The sequence below is a fragment of the Ursus americanus genome, chromosome 22 (assembly GCF_024610735.1).
Source record: "Ursus americanus isolate L20-20 chromosome 22, mUrsAme1.1.p, whole genome shotgun sequence".
NCBI lineage: Eukaryota > Metazoa > Chordata > Mammalia > Carnivora > Ursidae > Ursus > Ursus americanus.
The window spans coordinates 7,720,044-7,746,166 of NC_142148.1; the positions used below are offsets into that span (position 1 = coordinate 7,720,044).

At 41.1% G+C, this 26,123-nt stretch overlaps 1 protein-coding gene across 1 annotated transcript in view; it reads right to left on the bottom strand.

The window, feature by feature from the left end:
• Nucleotides 1-26,123, bottom strand: part of DOK5 (docking protein 5) — a 153,021-nt gene that overhangs the window by 37,640 nt on the left and 89,258 nt on the right. The window contains exons 3-5 of the mRNA XM_045808441.2: nucleotides 14,481-14,595; nucleotides 14,276-14,395; nucleotides 11,302-11,491 (exon numbers count right to left, since the gene is read on the bottom strand). Of these exons, the coding sequence (XP_045664397.2) occupies nucleotides 11,302-11,491; nucleotides 14,276-14,395; nucleotides 14,481-14,595 (425 nt within the window). The remainder of the gene's footprint in view (nucleotides 1-11,301; nucleotides 11,492-14,275; nucleotides 14,396-14,480; nucleotides 14,596-26,123) is intronic.

A 26,123-nucleotide genomic window follows, 5' to 3' on the forward strand; every position in this document is an offset into this window, starting at 1 on the left:
CACTGACGGTATCCAGGTTGAAGCAGAGAGCACACCCCACGCCTGTGGTCTGCGTGGTCTTGCCCGTTCCAGTCACTGGTGCCACTGCTGGCGGATCTCAGCTCAAGATGAGGTAGCAGTTGATTCTGTTGGTGCAGTGTGTGTGTCCGTGTGTGTGTGTGTGTGTGTGTGTGTGTGTGTGTTGGTTGGAGACCAGGCAATCGAGGCTGCCTGCTAATGGGATGACTGTCCTGTCCTTTCCCGAGACCAGTGGGGTGAGAAAGAGAAATCGGTGTAAAACCCTCCACCCTCCACAAGGCATCACTGTGCCTCCCGGGCCGCCGAGCAGGGGGCAGCTCTTGGGAATGTCAGTCACTCTCGTCCAACTTCCATTCGTCAAATCTTTGTGCCGCCTGTTTCATACTTTTAAAATCAACTCAGGCTTCTTCTCCCTTAAACAAATATATTGTCAAGGAGCCACCAAATCAATAGTCCTAAGCCAACACGCTCCGCCATAAATTGAAGGCAGACATGAAAATGAACGCAATGGAGACAAAATATGTTATTGAACTCTGTCAGGGCCTCTTGTCAGAGATCCGAACAGGACGTGTGCTCGCTTGTTAGTAACAAGTAAATGAGAAAGTGTTAGAAGATGTGTTCAGCACCCTGCTGAAATTTATATATATATATATATAATTTAATCAAAAAGATCAAAAAGGTAATTGGGAAGAAAAAGACTTTATCACTGTGAGGGTCACATTCATTTAATGTTATGCCGCTATCACTACAATCACCCCACGTGTGGAGAAACATGGGTGCGCTTCCCGGAGCCCTCCTCCGGGTGCTGTGGGAGAGAGGCAGGGAAGACAGAAAGTCTCCTCCAGTTCCCTCACAGGCTGGAGTCATGGTCAAGTATCCCGACCTCTCCAAGTTCCATGGCCTTATATCCCAAATGCGAGTAATAAGATCACCGAAACCTCTTCGGATGGTGGGAAATTGTGTTTTATCGTTAGCAAAGGATCTTGCATTGAGGGAAGCACTGAATTAGGATTTGCTGTTATTTTAACCCTTTAAAATGTCAAAGCCAATGAGGATGTGGTCCTCAGGGAAAACTTCAAAAGGGAGACACAACCACATTTTTGCCTGGAAGGAAACGTGGGTGACCCACATTCGGCAACAGTGGGGAAGCGAGCCAAAGATGTCTGGGGGTGGAAGGTGTGTGGCTGGGGAAGAAAGTCTATGTTTGAGGTTCACAGGCTATGAAAACCGAGGAATACAAACCTCTTCCCTGAGAATGGAAATTCGGCTTCAGGAATAGGATTCTCCCATTAAGAAAAGCAGCAGCTTTCACTAAATAAAAACTACGATGCAAATGACCGGGGGTTTTGTTTCTCCAGCCCCAGTGAAGTACTGCACCGCGTCTGCTCCGGAGTGTTCGCGACAACTTCCATACAGCTCACCGGCCCAGTGAGCGAGGGGAAGACAGGGTCCCAATTCAGAGGCAGCACTGATTGTCACGTGCTGTCCTTTCTCCCGTGTCACCACCATCGATGTCACCAGACTTCCCAACGGTTCTCTTAAATGAGGACCTGATCACTTTTTAGATTTAAATTCTAGGGGCGCCTGGGTGGCACAGCGGTTAAGCGTCTGCCTTCGGCTCGGGGCGTGATCCCGGCGTTGTGGGATCGAGCCCCACATCGGGCTCCTCCGCTGGGAGCCTGCTTCTTCCTCTCCCACTCCGCCTGCTTGTGTTCCCTCTCTCGCTGGCTGTCTCTCTGTCACATAAATAAATAAAATCTTTAAAAAAAAAAAAGATTTAAATTCTAATCCCATGTGTATGGACTAGAGAGTTTAGGAAAACCAAACCAAACCAGACTAACTATCCAAAGTCATAAACCTGGCTAGTGTGAGGGATGGTGGTAGTTTAATGATATCTGTTCTTAATCATGTAACAGGTAAAGTCAAAGAAACATCCCCGTTTTCCCCTTTTGCTTCCCCATGCCACGCCCTGACCTAGATCTAGGGGGGCACTTTGCCCCTCGTTCTCCCCGCTGCAGAACTCTGTCAGCAGCGGGTTGAAACGGAAGTGCCTTTCACGATGGCTAAACTCAAACACCACGTGTGGCTTTCTCCCCAAGAGAATGAAAAGTCGGGTTAGCACCAGAGGGAAACTGCCGAACACACCTTGAGGTTAACAGGCCCGAAAGTGAAGTCCGATCATCCCCACGCTGGCCCCCCACCCCCGCGGCCCCCAGACCTCCCTCCGCAGTCTGAGCGGCTCCTGGAGAATCCTGACTCCTCTGTGTCTGTCTCTCTCTCCCCTCCAACTCACGTCCAGCCAGTCAGTATATCCTTTCGGCTTTAGCTTCAAAACATGTCAGTGTCCAAACCCTTAAGCCCACGTTCACTGTTACCAATGTCCTTGCCGCCACTCTTGTCCTCACTGTGAGCACTACAGTACCTTCCTAACCCGGTTGCAGCCTGAGAGGCTAGTTAAATAAATAAATAAATAAATAAATAAATAAATAAATAAATGTCAGACCACATCACTTCTTTGCTTACCACTTCCTATGTAGTAAAGAATTTAATCTTGTCCAAAACATCTTGTCTAGCCTTGGTGTTGGCAGTTACCTGGGAGGTAATTTTTGTTTGCCTGGGGTTCTTGGGTTAGGCAAACAGTAACAACGGGATTTAGGGTGAGGCTTTGGGTCACGTGCTGTCAGCTGACCTGGAGGCTGGGATCAGCCATGTGCACAACGAATGAATCAATCAAACATGCCTGTCATGAAGCCCCAATAAGAACTCTCAACTGTGGCTGGGGGCTTCCCCGGTTGGCAACACTCTACGGGTACCGTCAGATACTGTGTGAGGACAGTACGCTGTCTGACTCCACAGGGAGAGGACACAGAAGCTCTAGTCCTGGTATTTACCACTTCTTCCCTTGGCTGATGTTAGTTACTCTGTATCCTTCGTTGTTAGAAACTTTGACCATGAGTTTCATAGACGTCAGTAAGCTCTGAGTCATTCTAGCAAATTATGAGACCTTTGGTAGTTGTGGGAACCCCTCAACTTGCAACTGGTATCAGAGGGCAGAAGGTCTTGGGGACTGTTCCTTCGAACCTTGCAGGGACCCACCTCTACCCACCACCCCCAGTGGTGCCCCAACTAAGACTAAAGCCAAATTCTTTACAGTGGCCTTCAAGTCGCACACAATCTGACCCTGTTGCATCTCTACCTTTATCTACATTGCTCCCCCCTCCCTTACTCTGCTCCAGTCATGCCAGCCCCTTGCTATTCTTTGCACACTCCACATATACCCTCCTCAGCACCTTTTCACAACCTCCTTCTTCTGGCTGGAATGCCCTACTCCCCACCCCACCCCCAATTCCTCCTAGAGCTTTCATCAGGCTTCACTGACTTAGCAAAGCCAGTTCCGCTCACCCTATTTAAAATTGCAACCCCCCCTCTGGCACTTTCTATCGAATGACTTTAATTTTTGCTGTGGACTTACACAATCTAACATCTCTTTTACTTTTTAAAATGTCTATTATTGTCTGTATCCCCTTTCCTCTATGGAGTGATTTTCAAAATGGCAGAACACTTGTATGTTTCATTCACGGCTACATCCACAGTGCTTGGAACCACACCAGGCTCTTAGGGTGGACTCAGCGAACATTTGATGTAAGAAGAAAAGGACTCCTTTTTGTTAGACCCTTCTAGAAGATCACATATAAAGTGGTCACACATTAGTGGATCATCACCTGCAGGAAGATGGCTGCACATACAAATGGCCAACAGGCTCATGAAAATCTGTCCAGCATCACTAATCATCAGGGAAATCAAAACCACATAGGATATCACCTCACACCTGCTAGAATGGCTAATACGAAAAAAGAGAAGGGATAACAAGTATTGGAGAGCATGTGGAGAAAAGGAAACTTGCACACTGTTGGCGGGAATATAAATTGGTACAGCCCCGTGGAAAGCAGTATGGAGGCTCTTCAAATAACTAAAAATAGAACTGCCATATGATCCGGCTATTCTACTTCTGGGTACAAAGAAAATGAAATCACCATCTCAAGAGATATGTGCACCCCATGTTCACTGCAGCATTATTTACAATAGCCAAGACATGGAAACAGCCAAGTGTCCACCAATGGAAATGCATAAAGAAAATATATATACATTGTATATATACAATGTAATATTAGCCATAAAAAAGAAGAAAATCCTGCTATTTGTAACACCATGGACAGACCTCAAGGGCATTATGGTAAGTGAAATAAGTCAGACAGAGAAAGACAAATACCATATGATCTCACTTGTATGTGGAATATAAAAAAGCCAAACTCAAGAAGCAGACAGTAGAATGTGGTTACCAAGGGCTGGAGGGTGGGGAAAATGAGGAGATGAGCACAGGGCACAAACTTTAGTTAGAAGGTGAGTAAGTTCTGGGGATCTAATGAATAGCATTGTGACTACAGTGGAAAACATTGTATTGTATACTTGAAAGTTGCTAAGAGAGTAGATCTTAAATGTTCTCAACCACACACACAAATGGTAATTATGTGAGGTGGTAAAGGTGTTAACTAAACTTACCGCAGAAATCATTTTGCAATTTACGCATTGTACACTTTAAACTTAAACAATATGATAAGTCAATGTGACCTCAAGAAAGCTAGAAAAATAAATAAATTAAAAATACACATAAAAATTTTTCTTAAAAATGATGGCCACTAGATAGGATGTACTGATGAGAGGTTTTACCCAAAGGTCATGAGAAAGTCATCCTTTCCTTTAGGGATTTCACATGCTAAAATCACAAGGGGGTAGAAGGGACCTGGGGCTAAGCTTCTTATGTATGATGTGGTCTTGCCTTGTCTGTGTTCACACCCCCACACCTAGCACAGATCTCCTGAAGATGATTACTAAAAAACTTACTCCATAGAGAAGAAAGGAGACTCTCTCTTCTATTTCACACCTGCCTCCATTAAAGGAATATTTATAATAGGCGTGTGTTACCTTTATAATTAAAATTACTTTTGAGATAAATGTTAAAGGGGAATAAACGTCCACAAAAACAGCACAACGGCAGTTTGTATTTTCTTGCAAAAGAAAAGAATCACACTTCTAAGCAAGCCCGTGTTTGAGATCCAGCATGTGTTTATGCCAATTTCTCTACTCAACATGGCAGGAAGAATGGAGTACATTTTGTCAATTTGCTTTCTATCATTTACTAAGAATGGGTGTATATTCCCTAAAATATTCAGGAATGAGAGATTACTAAATAGCTTAGAATCAAGAAGAGAAATAGAGACTATTCAATGATTTATATTAGAAGAGTGGTCCTGTGAACTCATCAATTACAGGGGGAAACAATTTGCTTCTCCAATGAAAAATTATTTCACCAATTACTTGTTTTCAGAGTGGTATATACTAGACATGAATAATTTATTTTCCAAGGCTGTTCGGAGGGCTTTAATCCAAAAACAAACAAAACAAAAAACAAAAAACACACAAAAAAACCCAAAAAACTTTTCACAAATTTGTGCACTCCCCTTAAGAAAAATAATTTGTACATGCAATGTCTATTTTCACATATACTTGGCATACCTAAAAGTTTCTCTTAAAATGATGTTAAAAGCACAATAGAGACTCTCTCTGGCTGGTAAAGAGAAGCACTCATGTGTGGTAATTATTCAGTACCTTCTGCCAAATGTCACCTGAGCTTCTTCCACTCCTGCAGGTGCTAAACCCAGGGTATTAATTTAAATCCGTCAGGAGGTAAGGCAGAGCCTGACACTGGAGCATGCTAGCACAGCAGCCAGCTATAAAATTAACAGGGGTACTTACTGGACACCTGCCACCTTTCTTTAAACAATAACATTTCAAGAATGGTTCCAAGGGAGATGTTGACGCAGTTAGAACCTCATGTCAGTTGGATCTTCCCGTAAAAAAATCAGAGCCCCTGCCAGCCTGATGTGTTTCACTGAAGTTTCAGGGCTTCCAAGTGGAAGAAACAAACAAAAGACCAGAAAAACGTCACACAAAATAAGCACTATGTCTCTCGGTCTACCAAAGAAACTAACCGTTCTTTGTCTCCAGGGGCAAGGAGTGGCAATCAATCATGCAACTGCACCTTATTAAAAAGCTTATATTTCAACTCTGGATTTCTTCAAGGAAAAAAACAGAGATAATGATCCGATTGCTTCTGTTGGGTAGAGAGGGGGAGAAACAACATATAGAAGACTCCGATGACCCATGATCATGATACTGCTGTCCGGGGGAGACAAACAACCCTGGCTCTCTGTGCCTGCTGCACTCCAAACTAAAGGAACAGATAGGAAGTTCCAGTAACTAAGAAAATTCGTACATTAGCACACATCCAAATGGTTTTAGGGCGCTCTGGTGATGTAAAAACACCTTCTCTTCCCTAGCTCCATAGAAGTTAATGAAGAACTAGGCTCACCTAGTGACATAGGACATTTAGCCTTCCTAGATGTCTACAGGGTTTGGAAGGAAGAAGACCGGACTATGACTCCTGAATCCACCATTTACTAGTCTAATGCCTCTGGACCAGTCATCCAGGTCTCCAAGTTTCCTTTTAAGATGAGAATGATAATATTCTCTCCTTTATATGAGCAGCGAATGGCTTAAATGAGACAGTGCATGCAAAGTGCTTAGTATAGCGAGCTTCATGTAATAATGGCTCCATAAATATCAGTGATTATTTTCAATGGCTGGTATGCCTGCTGGAACAGAGTTTTGCAAGTGGATAATTGGACCAGATACCTATTTGTGGTGGGGAATTGTTCTGTGTAGTGTACGTTTAGAAGCATCTCTGGCCCCTCTACCCACTAGCTGCCAATGGCATCCTTGTCCAATTGTGACAATCAAAAATGGCTCCAGACGTAGCCAAATGTCCCCTGGGACAAACACATCCCTGGTTGAGAAACACCATTTTGTATCTCAGCACCATTATGAGTGATATTGCTAATTACAGTCCAATAGCTGCTTTGCCCTATTTGCTTTGAGCAATTATTAAATGCTGTATTGGACACATATTGTTAGATTTTCTTTCATTTTAAACCTTACACCCATCCCTCTTCTGATGGCATCTGTACCCTCTTCCTGCTTTGGGAGAACCACCCATTGTATTTGTACCCTGTGTGCTTTGTATAAAGTCCTCAATAGAGTACTTGACACCTCGTAAATGTAATGCTCAATATACGGTAGAAATTTCTCTCTTTTCTATTGGTTGATGGTGTGAGAAGATCCCAAAGCTCTTGGAAGCCACGGTGTGGGGCCAGAGCAAAGCCATCCTAGAAGAAACAGGACAGAGAGATGAAACCTATGGTCACTTAGAATCTGAATCAAGTCAAGCCTGATGCCATCCCTACCTCCTGGATTTCTTATGTGAGCCAATGAATTTCTTTCCTGTAGTGTCAGTTTGGTTGATACGACTGTCTACCACATGCCAGGCTTTATTCCAGGTATTTGTGTATGTGCCTCATTTCAACTTCATGGCAATCTTGTGAGGCTCATAGTATATTGTACCCATGTTACAGGTGGCCAGTGGAGCTCAGAGATTTAGGTCATTCCCTCAAGGGGTAGAGCTGCAATCTCATTTCATTTCCTCCAATTCCCATCCAGTTTATTACACACGCCCCAGTGTCAGTCTTGGTGGGGCAAAGTGGAGCCACCGAGTCTCTCACTCAGAGGTGACACTCAGTCTCAACTCTAACAGAGGCTGAAGGTGAGCGGAACTTTGTCCAAAGTCTTTGGGGAGATTCCTTGTGTATTGGAGGGCAATACTGCAAAATCTTTGCAGATGCATGTTGGATACATGAAAACTATTTGCCTAGACAGACTTAACTCTTCTTCATTTATTGACATGAGACAGGGAGAAATTATATTAGCTAATATGAAATTGCTTTGTTTTGAACACATCCAAAAATAGCCAAGGAAAAAATTATCTTCACTGATAAAGGAAGGCAGATATGAAATCTTCATGCTTGGGGGAACACAAATGATCTTATTATCCTGAGCATCTTGATGGTAACTACAGAAACTCATCTTTATTTGAGTTTCAGGCAAAATATAAAATAGTAATATTACCTTGTGTTTAACACTGTCTGTATCCTGCACACTCGAGTTCTACTCCAAAAGTAATCATAATAAAATATCAAAGACACTACTGAGGAGAAGCCCAGCATCCTTCCAGATCAACCACATGGATCGCTGCTGTTACCCACAACAATCCTGCACGGGAGTTATGACTTGGATAAACTCAGAAGGGAAGTTAAAACCTTCGTTCAAGGTCAACCGCTAATGAAGAACAGATTTTAGAAACTAGGGTCTCTCTGACTCCTGAATGAGTGCTTCTTCCACCCCACCGTGCTGTCTGAGAACTGAACAAGTTCCTAAGAGCACATTCCCGATACTTTCCCTTCTGAGGACTCACTCTCCAGCTAGCACCAGCCCCACAAAGCATGACCACTGAATAAGAATAGGATTCAAAAGTATAAGTGTTCTAAGTCCCTACAATATTTGAGACACAACAGTATGGGGTGTGGGTTGTAGGTATTCTAGTCATCTAACAGCTGGAGATCTTGTACAAAGGACCCTAAAGGTTAGACCATAGAGAGACCAAAGTCATAGAACAAAATACTTTCATTTTCTGAGTCAGCACTTTATGGCTTTTGGTCAAAGGCCACTGGAATATTTCTGAAATTTATGTCTCCAATATATCCATAATTTCCACCATGTGTGTCTCCAATATATCCACCATTTCTTTTACCTAAGCTACTGCAGTATCTCCCCCTATGTACATCTGCTGTCTCTATCCCGTTGTCCGCAAAATATAAACAAGATCTCTATCTCACTCTCTCTCTCTCTCTCTCTCTCACACACACACACACACACACACACTTGCTTAAAAGTCTCTATGGGTTCCTATCACACTTAAGAGAAATATCAGTCTTCAAAATAATCTCCTAGGGCACCTGGGTGGCTCAGTCATTAAGCGTCCGCCTTTGGCTCAGGTCATGATCCCAGCGTTCTGGGATCGAGCCCCACATCGGGCTCCCTGCTCAGCTGGAAGACTGCTTCTCCCTCTCCCACTCCCCCTGCTTGTGTTCCCTTTCTTGCTGTCCCTCTCTGTCAAATAAATAAACAAAATCTTTAAAAATAAAATAAAATAATCTCCTAGATCCTTAGCAGTCTACCAGATTAATACGAATAAATTAAGCTTTTGCAAGATATGAGTGACATTAAGACCTGAAAGATAATGTCAAAAAAAGTTTAATATTAGTCATGAGATACTATAAAAGTTTACTAAGATTTTAGCTTTCAGAAATTATGATGGAAAGACACACTCTTCCTATTACTATTCCTATAAATCCAAGGAATAATTGAAGAATTTTAATGTGTGAATAAGGGCTACCCAAAATAGGCCCCAAACGTCCTGATCAATGCAGAATTCTGCGCATCGATATGAAACACAAGTGGGAGATGATAGGAGGCATATAATCGATAGAAAAGTCTACTTCTATCATAAAACATTTTTCATACATAGATTTCACTGGTAACGATAAATACATAAATAATTTCTGAGACCTAAACAGGGAAATATATCCACTTTCCCAAACAAATTCTGATCTTTCTACAGAGAGTTTCCCGTAAGGATAATAAACAAGTAATTCTGACAAAAGAACACTGCTCTGAAGATTACAGTTTAATTTTCTAACGTGAGGACGTCTGCCATCTCTGGGAGAGTCACAGAATCACCTACGGCATTTCCATTTCCAGGTACTTAAAAAAACAAAACAGAGGGGCGCCTGGGTAGCGCAGTCGTTAAAGCGTCTGCCTTCGGCTCAGGGCGTGATCCCGGCGTTCCGGGATCGAGTCCCACATCGGGCTCCTCCGCTGTGAGCCTGCTTCTTCCTCTCCCACTCCCCCTGCTTGTGTTCCCTCTCTCGCTGGCTGTCTGTCTGTCACATAAATAAATAAAATCTTTAAAAAAAAAAACAAAAAACAACAAAACAGAATAGGAAAGAGTTGCTTGGGAAAGAAGAACTTAAGGACTTCCGAGGGTAGCTGTAGGAGAATCAACTGGATCGTATCACCGAAAAGCAAAGCTTAAATCGTTGGGCTTTGCTTATCACAGAATGAGCAGATTAAGCTGAGTAGAGCGTTACTGTCACATATTCACACAAATGAGAGTCTGAGGTGTTCGGAACTCCTGTTTTTACTCTCCTTATATCGACTATTGTATTTCTGTCGGGAAGAACCATCCACTTTTACAAACAAAAGATTTTTCAAAGTCACAAGCTCACTGCTTTCAACTTTAATGTAAATGTCAGGCCATTTTACAGAAGGACTTGTATTTCTTAAAATTTAGTCATTTAAAATTCTAAAATACAAAATTAACCTGCGGTGTTTTGTTTTTTTTTTCTAAAGATTTTATTTATTTATTTGACAGAGATAGAGACAGCCAGCGAGAGAGGGAACACAAGCAGAGGGAGTGGGAGAGGAAGAAACAGGCTCCCAGCAGAGGAGCCTGATGTGGGGCTCGATCCCATAACGCCGGGATCACGCCCTGAGCCGAAGGCAGATGCTTAACCGCTGTGCCACCCAGGCGCCCCTAACCTGCGGTGTTAAAAAAAAAAAAAAAAAAAAGAGCCCAAATTCCAAGGGAGGAAGGGTGAGTGAGGGGGAGAAAACTGAGATCCTGATTAGATGAATCTCTTTGTAGCTAATGATCAATCCAGATATTATTGGCACCCTCTTGTCTTTCCAAAATTGACATCTGAAAGGAAAAAGGGAAAGCCCTAGAAGGGCTTATTTGGTACTGACTGCAATAAGCCAGTTCCAGAATCAACCTCCCAGTGTTAGTGCTATTTACACATGCATGTAATCCATCAATGGCACCTTCAGAAATGAATGGCTCCTCATACTGATAATCTACCATAGTAAGCCAACGAGGAAACATAAACAGAATAATATGGATGTTTTCCAAACCCCAAGAAGTTGGCCTGTGTTCAGCACGACCCAGTAAATGGTACATTTTCAGCATTTTTACCTAATTCCACTTCAGTCTGTGGTAGGGAATCAAACCGTGCAATGAAAATTCGTATCACATTTGTGAGACATTAGAATCCTCCACTGGAAATAAAGTCATACTGAATATATGACTCCTTTATGATATGCCTAGCACTGCAGGGTCATAGCTCTACACGGTTGCAGAAGCAAGCTTCAGGGTAAATCTCGTATGCGACCCTGGGGAAAGAAGAAAAGTAGAAGGATAGTCATGAAACTCACCTCCCTGCCTCAAAAGTGAACCAAGCAGCATCTCGCCCGTACCGCCGCAGGGCACTTAGCGGCCAAGAGATGAGTTTGACTCTGGGATTCTGGACGTCCCAAAGACAGATGTGCTCATACGTAATCTGCAAGGCACATTCGCCATGTACATCTAAGTTAGGGGATGGCATCAAATACACATTGAATCTCTCTGGGAGAAAAACAAAAGGTTAGTCTAAAATCCCGGGAATAAAACATCAAAGACATTGTAGGAACAAAGAGGCATTTCAAAAATAATTCTAGCCCATATTCTAGGTTTAGGTTGAACATTCAGGAGGATAAAACCTTTCTCATAAATTCACAGTCCCAGAAAATGATTTTTTAAATGAAGACCATGTTAAGTAACATAATAATGACATAGGCTGGCTGTCAACACACACTAAACACTATTTACATGAGCAAAGACCATTTTTAGAATGTTTGAATTTGCATAATAAAAAAAAGTGTATGCCAATAAAAGACTAAAGCAACGAAACCATTAAAAACAATTTTTTCCCTGCCAAGTACATATTAATTACACCCACATTTTTGTGTTCACAAAAGATGCAGGTGCAAAATAACTGTCACATGATTTAATGATATTAAAGTTATATTGATCAACTCATAATTTTCATAACTAAACGAATAAAACCACATCCAAATTATTTAAATAAAACTCCATGCTAATACCGTGCACATAACTGACCACCAGTTTGGGAAAAAGCCAATGGATGTATTTGAACTCGTTTTAACAAGAACCCTCCTTAGCCAATTACAAATATCCATTTGCTTCTTTGGATGACTATTAAAATTTAACCAAGATCACTCTCAATAAACGACTTGGCTTATTACTGCAAGCAAGTTTTCATTCCCACAGAGTCAGTCACGGTATTTCTGTTATATTTCTAGAAAATTCATTAATTTAGGAAATTATGAGTCAAAACCTCTAAGCAAAACATGAGCAAAAATATTACTACAGCAAACACATCCATCACGATGGCAGATTGCCTATTATCTGACAAAATAGTGTGGCACTGATCTTAGTAGTGGTATTTTGAATTAATTGTTTAATAATAGGAAGTCATTAGAATTCTTGTCAATTTTAGCTGAGCTTAGTACATGGGAGTATCATGACTGCAGGATTTCATGGATCTATTTTTCAGGTTTTCTAAAGTTATTTCAAGTTCCCAATAACGAATTATCTGCTGCTCTCTAGCAACTATTATTTTAAAAGTATATTCTAATGGAGTAAAATTTCTCCCAGGGGAATTCTAGAACAAGTCAGAAAGACTGTCATCATTAAGCAAAAAGGAAGAGAGATCCTTACCAATTTATTCACTCGGAAGTTCTATAACTGTACTTCACTCAAGAATAGCAAAGTAACAGTGGTAAGAGTGACTGCCTTGGTTAACAATTCCTTGAAGTCACGCAAATTACTGTTGTAAAGTGTCTTCAAAGACACAGTTGAGTTTTGTCATAATCCGTCCTAGTTATGTACCAGGGATATTCTTATTTCTATTTGACAGAAGAGGAAACAGGCACGGTTGGTACGGGAAAGGGAACGCCTAGGCGCAGCCCGCTCTTGGATTCCATTTGCAAGACTATCGGGATACAGCTTCATAAATAGAAATTTGTGAAATCTAGGTGCAGATCTGAGCACTCTAGATTAAAAAAAAAAATCAACACCTATCCTATTTCCCTCTTTATGTCTGGCTTCACAGGCTTCTGTCCGTGAGGCACTACTGGTGTGTGTCCTTCAGCCCGGAGCCTCCTGCCTTAGGAACCACACAAGGAAGAGCCCAGGGCTTTGGTTGTGTGACCCTGGAAAATGGCTTGGCTTCTCTACCGCGGAACTTCCCAGTCTACAAAGAGACTTTTTTGAATTAGCCAAGCACTTGTAAATCTCAGTCAATAACATTTCCATGGAGATGGGTTATGGCAGATACGGTACATCCAAAGTGGTCCCAGCCTGTGAATGTGTCATGAAGACAGAGCTCCAAGTGAGAGCCAGGGCATTTTTTACCACCAACTGGAGCGTGCGCCCACGGAAGGGGTCAGTACAATTCCACCTCTGCCATGTTCACCATCAAGCCAGGGGACCCGTGGCCTTTTCTGTTGTGTTCCGTCCTCACAGATCAAGTCAAGAGGCTACAATAGAGCAGGGCCTTGGGATCCAATCTGCCCTGCCACAAAGCTTTGTTATTTGGAAACAAAGAAATAATTCCTCACCTCCAGGCTCATAGTATAAACCAATATTGGGTTTTGCTGAAATGTTCATGGGTGTTTTGGTCATTATTACCTAAAATGGTTTAGTCCCAGGTTGAGTGTTGAGCTCAAGGAGTTGACTCAAGTGTTTCAGTTAAAAAAAAAAAATATCACAGAATTAGGTGGGTTTAAGCCTGAGAAAATACTCATGAAGTTTGGAGTCTATTAAAAACACTGGAAAGTTTTCAATGAAATACTTTTAGTGAAAAACCTAAGACCAAAAAACAAAACAAAACAAAACCCAAAAAACCATAATGTGGTAAAATCAGTATATTAGGAATCTAGGCCCAGGAGTGTATCAAACACAAGCTGCTGGAGTTAGAGCAAGAGCTGTAGCTCTTCTGAGCTTCAGTCTCCTCGTCTGTAAAATGGGGGAAGGAACGGTGCCTGCCTCACGGAGCTGCTGGGAAAATTTAACGACCTAATGCATCTGCCACAGAACCTGGCACATCACAGGTTCCCCCCGATTTCCAGCTGATGTTACTAACACACAGACATTCCTATGTGTGCATCGAAAACACATTAAGAAAAGAAATACACTGAAATAGTAACACAGGATCTGGGTCACTAAAAGGTTATTTTTACTTCTTTATACCTTTTTTAGAACTTCAAAAATGTCACATAATGAAGACGTCTTATGTGGGACAAAACAGTGTTCAAGAGAGCAAAGGAGAGAATTTTCTTTACATACCACTCTGTTCTCTCTCAACCCCAGTAGCCAGTAAGTCAGGCTCTCCGAGGCTGATGTCATTGATCCGTGTACCCACACACTCCATCTGGAGTACTTTGCACCATTCATCGGCCTCCAGATCTGTGGAGATGTCCGAAAGATTAACATGCATGCCCAGCACCTGCTCAGAAGCTAAAAACAAAAGCCCTCCCTGCCTTGGACGAACCTGATTCACAAGCAAAGGTCTTGGAGGTGTCATCATTGAAATAAATCCCTATGGCGTGTTTCTTGGTGCTCTTTGGCAACCGAGCTACTTTCTTCACATTGTTGAGCTCTGTAACCTGAAAAATGAACAATTGCAAATCTGGTCACGATCCCTGAATGAACATGCCCAGTCAACACCACCACACTGACCGGAGGCACAGTAAGTGGGAGGCCCACCACACATGAACACCGCCGGACAGAAAAGTGCATTTTTGAAAACTGTGAATTATTTCCATGTTATCCTTAATACATAGTAAGGAAGGTTAACGAATTATCTTCCTTTTAAAATTTTCTGAAGCATATTAGGTGGTGTGAGCTCAAAACTTCAAAGAGATAGAAAGCTTGTTTTAGTGTTCTTATCTCCCCGAAGATTCTCCCTAATGAATAGTTCTCAGAGCTATATCCCCATTCTAACCCTTCAGGGTACTCCCAGTGAAGGTAACTTAACACCCATTCACACCGAGGAAGGAAGGGAATGGTGGACCAATTCATAACTGAGTCATCTTACTCTTTGATAATCAGAAATGGAGTGTCAGAAGTCCCCAAAAATGCCCCTCTACTCGGGGTTCAAGTCCTATATTCCAAGACAGATAGTGGTTTTGTCCCATGCTTCCCCGCTCTCTCTGGCTTACTCCAAACTTCTCAATGGTTTACACAACCTCTGTTTTGGAGTCTACATACTACCCTGTGTGGTATCACCCCTTTCTTATCAGTAGGGAAAGCTTTCCCCATTAGAAATACTCTGTTTCCTTCCTCTCTCCCACAGTCTCTTGGTCCCTGTTATAAACTTTCATAATGTTAACACTTTTATAAACCACTCCTCTCCCACTAAGGTATTGGCTTATTGTATTTCCAAAATGGCTGTCCAAAATGGCTGTCCCTCTGAGGCCCTCAGAGGGGAGGGAGGTGGGAGAATGGGATAGACCGGTGATGGGTAGTAAGGAGGGCACGTATTGCATGGTGCACTGGGTGTTATACACAACTAATGAATCATCGAACTTTACATCGGAAACCGGGGATGTACTGTATGATGACTAACATAATATAATAAAAAATAATTTAAAAAAATGGCTGTCCCTCTTTTGGTTACATCCAGATCCCCTGCTGCATTCAAGGGTTGTGATGACTGGCTGAATGGGAGAAGGCATCGTGGCTTCAGGGTATTTCCAAGATAAATAACGCACATTAACAAGTTTAACCTCCCCCTGGTATATCTCTTCTGTGTTATATAAAAGAAGGTATCTCCCATCAGTCTTTGGCTTCAGTCCTATCTCTCATCTTATTCTAGATTTAAGGAATGCCTGCCTCAAGAAGTAGGGGAGGAGAGAAATCAATATCCTCCACACACACCCTAACTTGATTATTTCATTCCCCTACTTCTTAACCTCCACTGGCTCTCTTTATAGTATAAATGCAAAATCCTTGGCATAAACTATCTTAACACTTGATCCTGACCAAATGTTTGTGGCTCTCCAAATGTATAAGTTGAAATCCTACCCCTCAAAGTGATAGTATTAAGAGATGGGAACCTTTGGAAGGTGATAGGTATTGAGAGTGGGGCCCTACTGTATAGGATTAGAATCCTTATAAAAGAGACCCCAGAAAGCTCCCTCACACCTTCGCCATGTAAGGACATGGCAAGAACTGCCTTCTATGAACCAAAAAGCAAGTTCCCACCAGACACCAAATCTGCCAGTGCCTTGACCTTAGACTTCCCAGACTCTAGAACTGTGAGAATTACATTTCTGTCGTTTAAAAGCTACCCAGTATATGGTATTTTTATGGCAGCCCAAATGGACTAAGACATCAGTGTTCCCCCAAAGCTGGTTATGGCACCACCTGCCTTAGTAGGTACCTTTAGTAGCTTGGCACCACCGACTTTATTCTCCAGCTACTCCAGATCCCTCAGAGTTTACCAAATAAAACTGTTGATGTTTTGAAGATTTTATTTATGTATTTATTTTAGAGAGAGGGAGACCATGAGCAGGGGAAGCGGGAGAGGGAGAGAAAGAATCTCAAGCGGACTGCCATAAGGGCGGAGCCTGACACGGGGCTCAATCTCATGACCCTGAGATGGTGACCTGCGCTGAAATCAAGAGTCAGACGCTTAACTGACTGAGCCACCCAGGCGCCTGGCAACTGTTTATTTTTTGTCTATGTATTTTTGTGCCAATACCCCAATCCAAGCACTGCTAGCCTCAACTACTTACTGGTCTCTCTATTTCCATCTAACCTCATTAATTTACTGTAAACACAGCAACCAGACGATCTTTTCAAACACAAGTCTGATACCAGCATTTCTGTGCATAAAACAGAACACTTCAGTGACTTCTCACTGCACTTGGGACAAGCAGCCAAGCTCTTAGGGTGACTATTAAGGCCTTCTGTGGTCTTCCCTGTAGCTGTCTTACCAGCCTCCTCTCTGATACCTTCTGCATGAGTCATAAGTTCCAGCCATACAGGCTTTTGTTCAGGGCGCAGAAAGCACCATGACCCTCCTGGCTCAGACCCTTCCCTATGCTCTCTTTACTTCAAATGCACCTACCTTACAGGTCTTAGTTCAAATATCAGTCACCTGCAGAGCCCTACTTGAAGCCCCCTGTTCCTCCATCTAATCAGAGTCTCCAGGTTCTATCTTCCAATGACATCTTTGCCCTCACGGCCTTCTGATGGCCACATGGGCTATGGTTTAGTGCCTATCTTGCCTCTAGAATGAAAATTCCCTAGGGTTTTGCTCACCACTGTGTTCCCTGAATCTAATAATCTAATACAGAGCCTGCCACATAGTGGGAATATATGAATCTATGTGGATTGATGAACAAAAGACCAAACATAGAGTTTAAATTTACTTGCACGGGGCTTCTCCAAGGTGAATGCCTCATTCTCCAGGGAAATTTCACTTTTCCTGCAAGGCCCACTTCCTCGAGTAAACTTGCCCTGACCTCAGGGTGAATTACTCATTGCCTTCTCTCTGCTCCCATGTATGCTGTATGAAGCTTTGTTCTATTATTTGTTATTGTGATTAATCCATCGATCTCTCCAGCACCCAGCTAGACGTGAGTCACCTATCAATGACTTACTGATGGGCTGAATCAATGACGATCATCTGAGAGCCAACATTTATTGAGCCTGCACAGTATACCACACACTGTGCTTAGACTAGTCTTACATAATATGTCTCATTTAATCTTCATAAACACCCTGCTAGATAGATATTATTATCAGTTATTTTCCAGCTGAAGAAGTTATAGATGAGAAAGGTCAAAGTCATGGGCTCAAGATCACAGCCAAAAAATGGCAGAACCAAGTTCTGAGTGAGGCAAATTGGCCCCAGTGCCCGTGCTCTTCACCCATCTGCAATACTAAGGACTGACTCTCAATACTTTCAGTCCAGAGAATCTTCAGCCTGGAAAGTCATCTCATATTCGAGGACTTCTTTCTTTTTGCTGTGTGTGGGGAGATGGGGGGCACAGGTGAAGTAGGGCGTGAGTGCCCCAGGCTTTATTCTGACCCTCTACTGAGACATTATATAAAAGTAGCCCACCCTAACCTGAGGCACAGTAATGACTTTGAAATATGCCATTTCATTACACATCCATTAAAGGTAAAGAGGAAAGAATGTCAGCTGGAAGGGTCAGAAAATGTAGGGAGAATTGCATGAGTCAGAACACAATTACCCATTTGGGAAATTGTTTTAGATAATAAGCAACCCAACACCCCCGGCTTGGGGGAGGTGAGTGTTCACAGAGCAGGCAGAATTATGTTTTATGTGTCAAAGGACTAGAAGGTTCTAACGCAACAGTTTCTGCCCCCAGTTCAGAACCACATCTCAATGAGCACGTGCTTGCACACATACCCACCCCCACCACCCACATACACACTCCTTACTTTCAAAAGAATTGCAATCTACGCTAATCCATAATAGAGCCTTCCTCAAAATACATGCTAAAGTGAAAATTATGGAAACATTTGCAGATATATTTCTGTCACTTTAAAACCTGTGTAAGACATACTTATTTCCACCATCGCTCCATTTGAAGCAGAATGTATTTTTAACATTTCTTTTTTTTTTTTTTTAGATATAATTTATTTATTTGACAAAGAGAGAAGAGAGCACAAGCAGGGGGAGCAGAGACAGAGGGAGAAGCGGGCTCCCCGCTGAGCAGAGAGCCCAACGCGGGACTCGATTCCAGGACCCTGAGATCATGACCTGAGCCAAAGGCAGACACCTAACTGACTGAGCCACCTAGGCGTCCTTTTAATATTCCTTCTACAAAGACATAATTTGCCCCTAAAGAATCACTTTTGAAGCAAACATAGATTTTGATAAGGTCTCAGGCTCTTGTGTAATATGAATGTTATTTTAAATGGGGGCTAATAAGTGTTACCTGTATCAGTACGACCTCAAAGAAGATGAGCGTTCAGACCACGGGCAGGCAATACCTTCAGGTCACCTTCAGTTTGAATTTCTTGTCTTTTCCCTATGTCTCACATCAGAACTTATTTCCTACCAAGTTCAAAACTTTTTAGGAAAACTCCCTCCTGAGCCTCTGTAGTCAGAGATTTTATTTTTCCTTCACAGTGTCAGAGAAAAGACATCCCCTAAACTCTCCAGGAATTATGCCACCTTTGTGTAGAGATTCACAAATAAAATGGAAAAATCTCTTCAAGGTGTAACAGCATCAAGGAGGGAGTGCCTTAAACACAATGGTAGGAAAGCCACATTCCCTCTTCAAGAATCTTCCTGGAATCCATTCATTCATCACCCTTTGTAAGCTCATTATTTATTCATATTTATTTATTTATTTTTATTCTTATTTAAAGGGAGGAAATAAGCAAAGAACCATTTACCAGGCAGGGATAGGAAGTGCTATGAGGACAAAGAAAGGTGTGAAAAAGGATTTCGTGTGGGCTCAGGAGAATTCTGCTACCTTACAGAAGGGGGTAAGGATGCCCTTGCAGAGAAGGAAGCATTTGAGCAGAGACACAAAAGATCTAAACAAGCGAATCATATGAACAGCTGGACCTAGCCACTCCAGGCACCGGTAACAGAAAGTGCAAAATCTCTGAGGAAGGAATTTGCATGGTCAAAGTTTGCTTATAGGTTTGAACATGCGACTTCCTGCCCTTGACATGTGCACTCAAGGATAAGCCTTCTCTGCAGTCTCCCCTCTACCCCAGGCATCTCCCACCCACCTTCCCCATAAGGCTCTGCAGCTCATGCAAAGCCAGAGGACCTAAGGAGATCAATATCTTTAAGCTTTTATGTTGTTGTTTTTTTTCCTTTAATCTGTCCAAAATTTGTTTTCCTGACCTCACTGAGGCATCTTTATGATGATGATCGCAAACTCTTTCTCAGGTAATTCACATACTTCCATTTCTTCAGGGTCATTTTCTGAAGATTTATTTTGTTTCTTTGATTGAACTATGCTTCCCGTTTCTTCATGTCCCTTGTCAGTTTGTGTTGGGATCCACACTTTTGAAAAAAACAGACACCTCTCTCAGACTTTAGGGACTGATTTTGTACAGGGAAAGGACCAGTCCTGAGCAGAAGAATACAATAACTGAATTGAAAATTCACTGGCAGGATTCAGAACAGATTTGATCCAGCAGAAGAAAGAATCAGAAAACTTGAAGACAAGTCCTTTGAAATTATCCAGTCAGAGGAAAACATGCACGAACAAGAGAATTTTATCTCAGTATTCCTTACCTGGAATTACTCCCTGCATATCTTAACAAAGCAAGGGCTTAATTCACTACTGGGATTTATGTATTACTCTGAGAGCCACACTCATTGTTAGGGCATCACAAGCGAAATCCATACAGCATACTTTATTTCAAGTGAAGCCAAAATACAGTTTAAAATATAAAATGTTAAAATACCGTATTCAAAGCAGAAATTGTTTTATTAAACCACCATGGTAGAGACATAGTTTATTCCCGTTTCTATAAAAAATAATGTTTATACATGCATGCTTGTACACATACATGTTCTTGTATGTATATGTAGTGAGGACGACTAGGGTCTGGCTAGGCTTCTGTTGTTTGTCTCTTTGTATTACTGCTTTTTACTCTATGCATCCAGATTGGAAAGGAAGAAGTAAAATTATCTCTATTTGCAGATGACATAATCTTACATGTAGAAAACCCTAAAGATTTCTCTCTCTCTCTCTCTCTCACACACACACACCTGTTAGAACTAATAAACGAATTCAGCAGAGTTGCCAGATACAAAATGAACATGCAAAAATCAGTTATGTTTCTATATACTGACAGTGAACAATCTCAAAAGAAATTCAGAAAACAACCCTGTTTACAATAACACCAAAAAGAATAAAATACTTATGAATAAATGTAACCAAGAAAGAAAAAAAAAAAAGCACTGAACACTACAAAAGAATGCTGAAAAAAGTTAAATAAGGTACAAATAAATGAGAAAACATCCCTCGTTCATGCACTGGAACACTTAATATTGTTAAAACGTCCACATTTGGGGTCCCTGGGTGGCTCAGTCAGTTAAGTGTCTGACTCTTGATTTTGGCTCAGGTCATGATCGCAGCATTGTGAGATCCAGCCCACGGTCAGGCTTCATGCTCAGCGAGGAGTCTGCTTGAGATTTTCTCTCTCCCTCTCCTTCTGCCCCTCTGAGCCCCCTACTCATGCACACTCACACTCTCTCTAAAATAAATAAATAAATCTTTAAAAAAATAAGTAAATAAAATAAGATAAAATTTCCATACTACTTAAAGTTATCTACAGATTCAATGCAATCTCTTTCAAAATCCCAATGCACTACTTGCAGATATAAAAAGGCCATCCTAAAATTCATATAGAACCACGAAGGACCCTGAATACATAGTCAAATGATCTTGAGAAAGAACGAAACCAAAGGCTTCACACTTCCTAAACTTTAAAACATATTACAAAGCTACAGTAATGAAAACAGGATGGTACTGACACAAAGACAGACATACAGACCGATGGAATAAAATAAAGAGCTCAGAAATGAACTGCTGTCTCTATGCCAAGAATACACAACCAATGGAGCTGGGAAACTGGATATCCACATGCGAAAGTATGGAGTTGGACTCTCGTCTTACACAAAAATTGACTCAAAATTGATTAAAGACTTAAACGTATGTCTTAAAAGTATAAACTTCTAAAGAAAACATAGCAGAAAAAAGTTTCTTAACATTGGCCTTGGCAATGATTTACCAGATACAGCACCAAAAGCATAGGCAACAACACTGAAAAATGGACAAGTGGGACAAAACAAAAAAAAAAACTTCTGTGCAGCAAAGAAAAGAATCAACGGTGAAAAGCAACCTAAAGAATGGGTGAAAATATCTGCAAACCATATATCTGATAAGGGCTTAATATCCAAAATATATATGGAATCCCTACAACTCAACAGCTAAAAAGCAACCCAATTTAAAAAAATGAGCAAATGACTTGAATACACATTTTTCCAAAGACCTAAAGAAAGAGGGGGTAATCAGAAGGGGGAATGAAGCATGAGAGACTATGGACTCTGAGAAACAAACTGAGGGCTTCAGAGGGGAGGGGGGTGGGGGAATGGGATAGACTGGTGATGGGTAGTAAGGAGGGCATGTATTGCATGGTGCACTGGGTGTTATACACAACTAATGAATCATCGAACTTTACATCAGAAACCAGGGATGTACTGTACGGTGACTAACATAATATAATAAAAAAACATTTAAAAAAAACCTAGAAATTACCAACAGGTATATGAAAAGTTGTTAAACATCACTAATCTTCAGGGAAATGCAAATCAAAACACAATGAGATATCACCTCTCACATGTTAGAATGGCCATTATTTAAAGAAAAAAAAAAAAACCCAGAAGGGAAATTGAAAGCTTTGTGAATTGTTGGTGGGAATGTAAAATGGAGTAGCCACTTTGGAAAACAAGATGGAGGTTCCTCAAAAAATTAAAAATAGAACTACCACGTGATCGAGCAATCTCACTTCTGAGTATATTGTATATCCAAATATACAAAACGGGATCTCAAAGAGATATCTGCACTCCCATGTTCATAGCAGCATTATTCACAACAGCCAAGATATGGAAACAACCTAAATGTCCATGGATAAATAAATAAGGAAATATGGTATATGCATACTATAGAATATTATTGAGCCTTAAAAAAAGAAGGAAATTATCATTTGTGACAACATAGATGAACCTGGAGGACATTATGCTACGTGAAATAAGCTGGTCATAGAGGGAAAAATAATGCATGATTCCACAAGGTATCCACAGAAGCAGAAACTAGAATGGTGGTTGCCAGGGGATGGGGAGAGGGGGAAACCAGTGGTAGCTCTTCAATGGGCATAGGGTTTCAAACATACAAGGTGAAAAAGTTCTAGATCTGTTATAAAACAGTGGGCATGTCATTAACAATACCATACTGTATACTTAAAAAGTTATTAAGAGGGTAGATTTCATGCTATGTGTTTTTTACCACGTTAAAAAAAAGATTAGCAAAATAAGTAGTTAGAACTTAAGAACATTAGTTTCTTTCCATTGTATTTCTTTTTAAATGTTAATTCCTGTTCATGGCAGGAGATACTGGTCTTCTATTGACGGTAGTAAGAAAATCTGCTCTTATGGTGAATTTACTTAAAAAGAGAAGTGAGCTGATTTAAAGCAAAAGATTAAGTAAATATGAGTAGAGGTGTTATTGGACAACAAACATTAGTGAATAAATGACAAATGACTGAAGATTAAGAAAAACACCATAAGCCTACTACTACTGATCTAATACTAGTATTATGAAACTGAGTTTCATTTCATTTCATTTCATTTTCTATGAGTCAACAGTCCAGGTGAATCAATTGACCTAAAAGTCCTAGAGTCACCCAGAACAACTCTCATTGGCTTGTCAGAGGCATGACAATAGACTGCGACAGAAGCTAGGTAAAGGCTTGGTTCCCACTTGAGATCCCAAAGGCCACCCATCTGAATAGCATCATTTCTTTTCCTTTTGCCTTTTTTGCCCATTTCATGGCTGCATTTCCTGAGTGAGAAAGACAATAAAATATTTCAAGCCTCATGACCAAAATCTGAAATATCTCTGAGAAACATGAGTTAAAGGATGAAAGAATTATTCCAAAGAGAAGTCTAAAGTCAGGTCCAGATACACTTTTTCATCTCTAACAGAAGAGTTTTGATAGCAGAAAAGAAGTTGAATTTTGTGATTAAAAATGGTATATAAAGAGACTTTAAATATTTTTACCTACCCTTTTATATACTCTCCATGCTAAAACAATAGCAGATCCCAAGTTAGACAAACCAAATAAATTCCGTTTACTTGGGGGGCCGATACCACCTGGTTACCTTTTCAAATTAACCCGTGACCTCTCAGTTTGAACCTTGCTTTGCATTTACTAGGATGTATTTAAGCTTACTGGCTCCAGAGATTTTTCTCTTGAAATGAAGCTAAAAAACATATAGCTATCAAAAAAGACTGGGAATATCTGTATGGCTTACTGAAAATGTCAATATTAGGACCTTTGAAATGCTTGATTTTTCTCTAGAAATTGTATGTTTATTTCAAGAGCCCTGCTTAGTGTCAGGCTTAATCTGATTTTGCACATCCTGGGGCCATTTCTTTCTGACAGAAATTATCATGGACTAATTAAAAATTCACAGAAGATAGTGGCTCCCTAAAAATTCTGCAGGTAAAAGATAACGCACACTAAATAGGAAGCTCTCTGATGCATAAAGGATGCTTCTAAGCATGGAGGTTGGGACAGATTAGGCAATGATAAGATTTGGCAAAATGATTCTGTCTCTAGGATTTGGAGGAATTTAAAATAAGACCAAAGGTAAATTCTGCCCCTCATAATAATCTTCATTTTCTACCATTTATTGAATTATTTGTTTATAATCATCCATTCTCTCCCAGCCCTTCTGATTCTTTGCTAATGAGTTTGGACTTGGCCATGCAACTGGCTTTGGCGAACAGAACATGACCTGATAGGTCATGTCCAAGAGGATGCTTTAAATGTGTGCATAATTAGGTCAGTTCTGCCCTCCTTGAGCGTCAACCTTCCACTAGGAAAGTAATGTTCCCCACCTTCCTGGATCTCTGAATGTACAGACAGATGGATCTCAACTGAGTGAAATTAATCCAGCTGTGCTCAGTACACCCACAGCCAACCCAGACCCCGCATGTAACAAGGGCAGGAGATAAAGACATGTCGCTATAGGCTACTAAAATTTTGGAACTGTTGCCACAGCAGAAGTTGGTTAATACACCCTCTGTTCGATTTTCTTGTGGCCAGGAATTTTCATAGAGATTTCCTCTCAAATCTCGCTGTCCAATAATGTTTTTTTGTACAAAGCAGACCAGACTTCCTTGTCAAATACATTATGATTGACTAGGATATTGATTACCAGTTTTACTTAGTAGTCAAATCAGTTGCTCTTTAAAATTTTTCACAAGCAATCTGACATAGCGCCCCTAAATAAAAATAAAGTATTTGTGAAATTCAAAGAAGGCAGACTGAACTAAACTCATCTTTCCTACTTGGACCTTAAAGCGTTGAAGAAACCTAGCTTTTCAAAACCCACTTGCTTTTCCGTGGATACATATGGCACCGCAGTTTATAACGTGGGCTACTGCTCAGTGCACTTCTGCCTGAGACACCCAGAGCAGGAATTTAGGTACAGGTCTTGTGGGTCAGACACACACAGCAAAGGACAGAAATCTTGAGAAGACAATCCCGTGCACCTTTACGTGCAGATACGTAACCACCACGCGTCCCGACTCATAAAAGTCATTTCAGTCACTATCACCACTTCCTGGGTCAGTGCCGCCCGCAAATAAGGTCACTACTCTGATCGCTATCATAGTTGGTTAGTTCTTTTCAAAAGCTTTCTATAAACGGAATAACAGCATCTGTATTTTTCCGTGTCTGCCTTCTTCCACCCGACCTCGCCTCTGTGAGATTCTTTTGTGTTGTCTCATATATAAGAGGTTTGGTCTCTGCATGGTATTCCATTGTGTGAATGACCATTTGGTTTTTAAATTTTTAGTTTGCTTTCATTTTAGGTGTAGCTCTTGTAGAAATATATAAGTGATTTTAAGAAACATATCATTGGAATGTTACATTTTTATCTAACCTAATCCACTGTCTCTTGGTACAGCTATTAAAGTAAATTAATTCTTACGACTGACATTTTGGGAATTAGTTCAGTCCTTTTTTATTCTTTTTTTTTTTTAAGAAAGATTTTATTTATTTATAACTTAGAGCATGAATTGGGGGAGGAGCAGAGGGGGAGGAAGAGAGCATCTCAAGCGGACTCCGTGCTGAGTGCAGAGCCCAACATGGGGCTCCATCTTCTGACCCTGAGCTCACGACCTGAGCTGAAATCGAGTCGGACACTTAACTGACTGAGCCCCCCAAGAGCTCCAGTCCTTTTTCATTCTTTCTCATCCCTTTATGTTTGTTTCTTAAAACAAAAATTTTGTCTCTTGTCCTCTGCTTTTTTGTTAGGGAATTTTGTGCTCATTTTCTTTTCCAAAATTTTATTATGAAGACTTCCAACACGGAAAAGCTGAAAGAATACTAC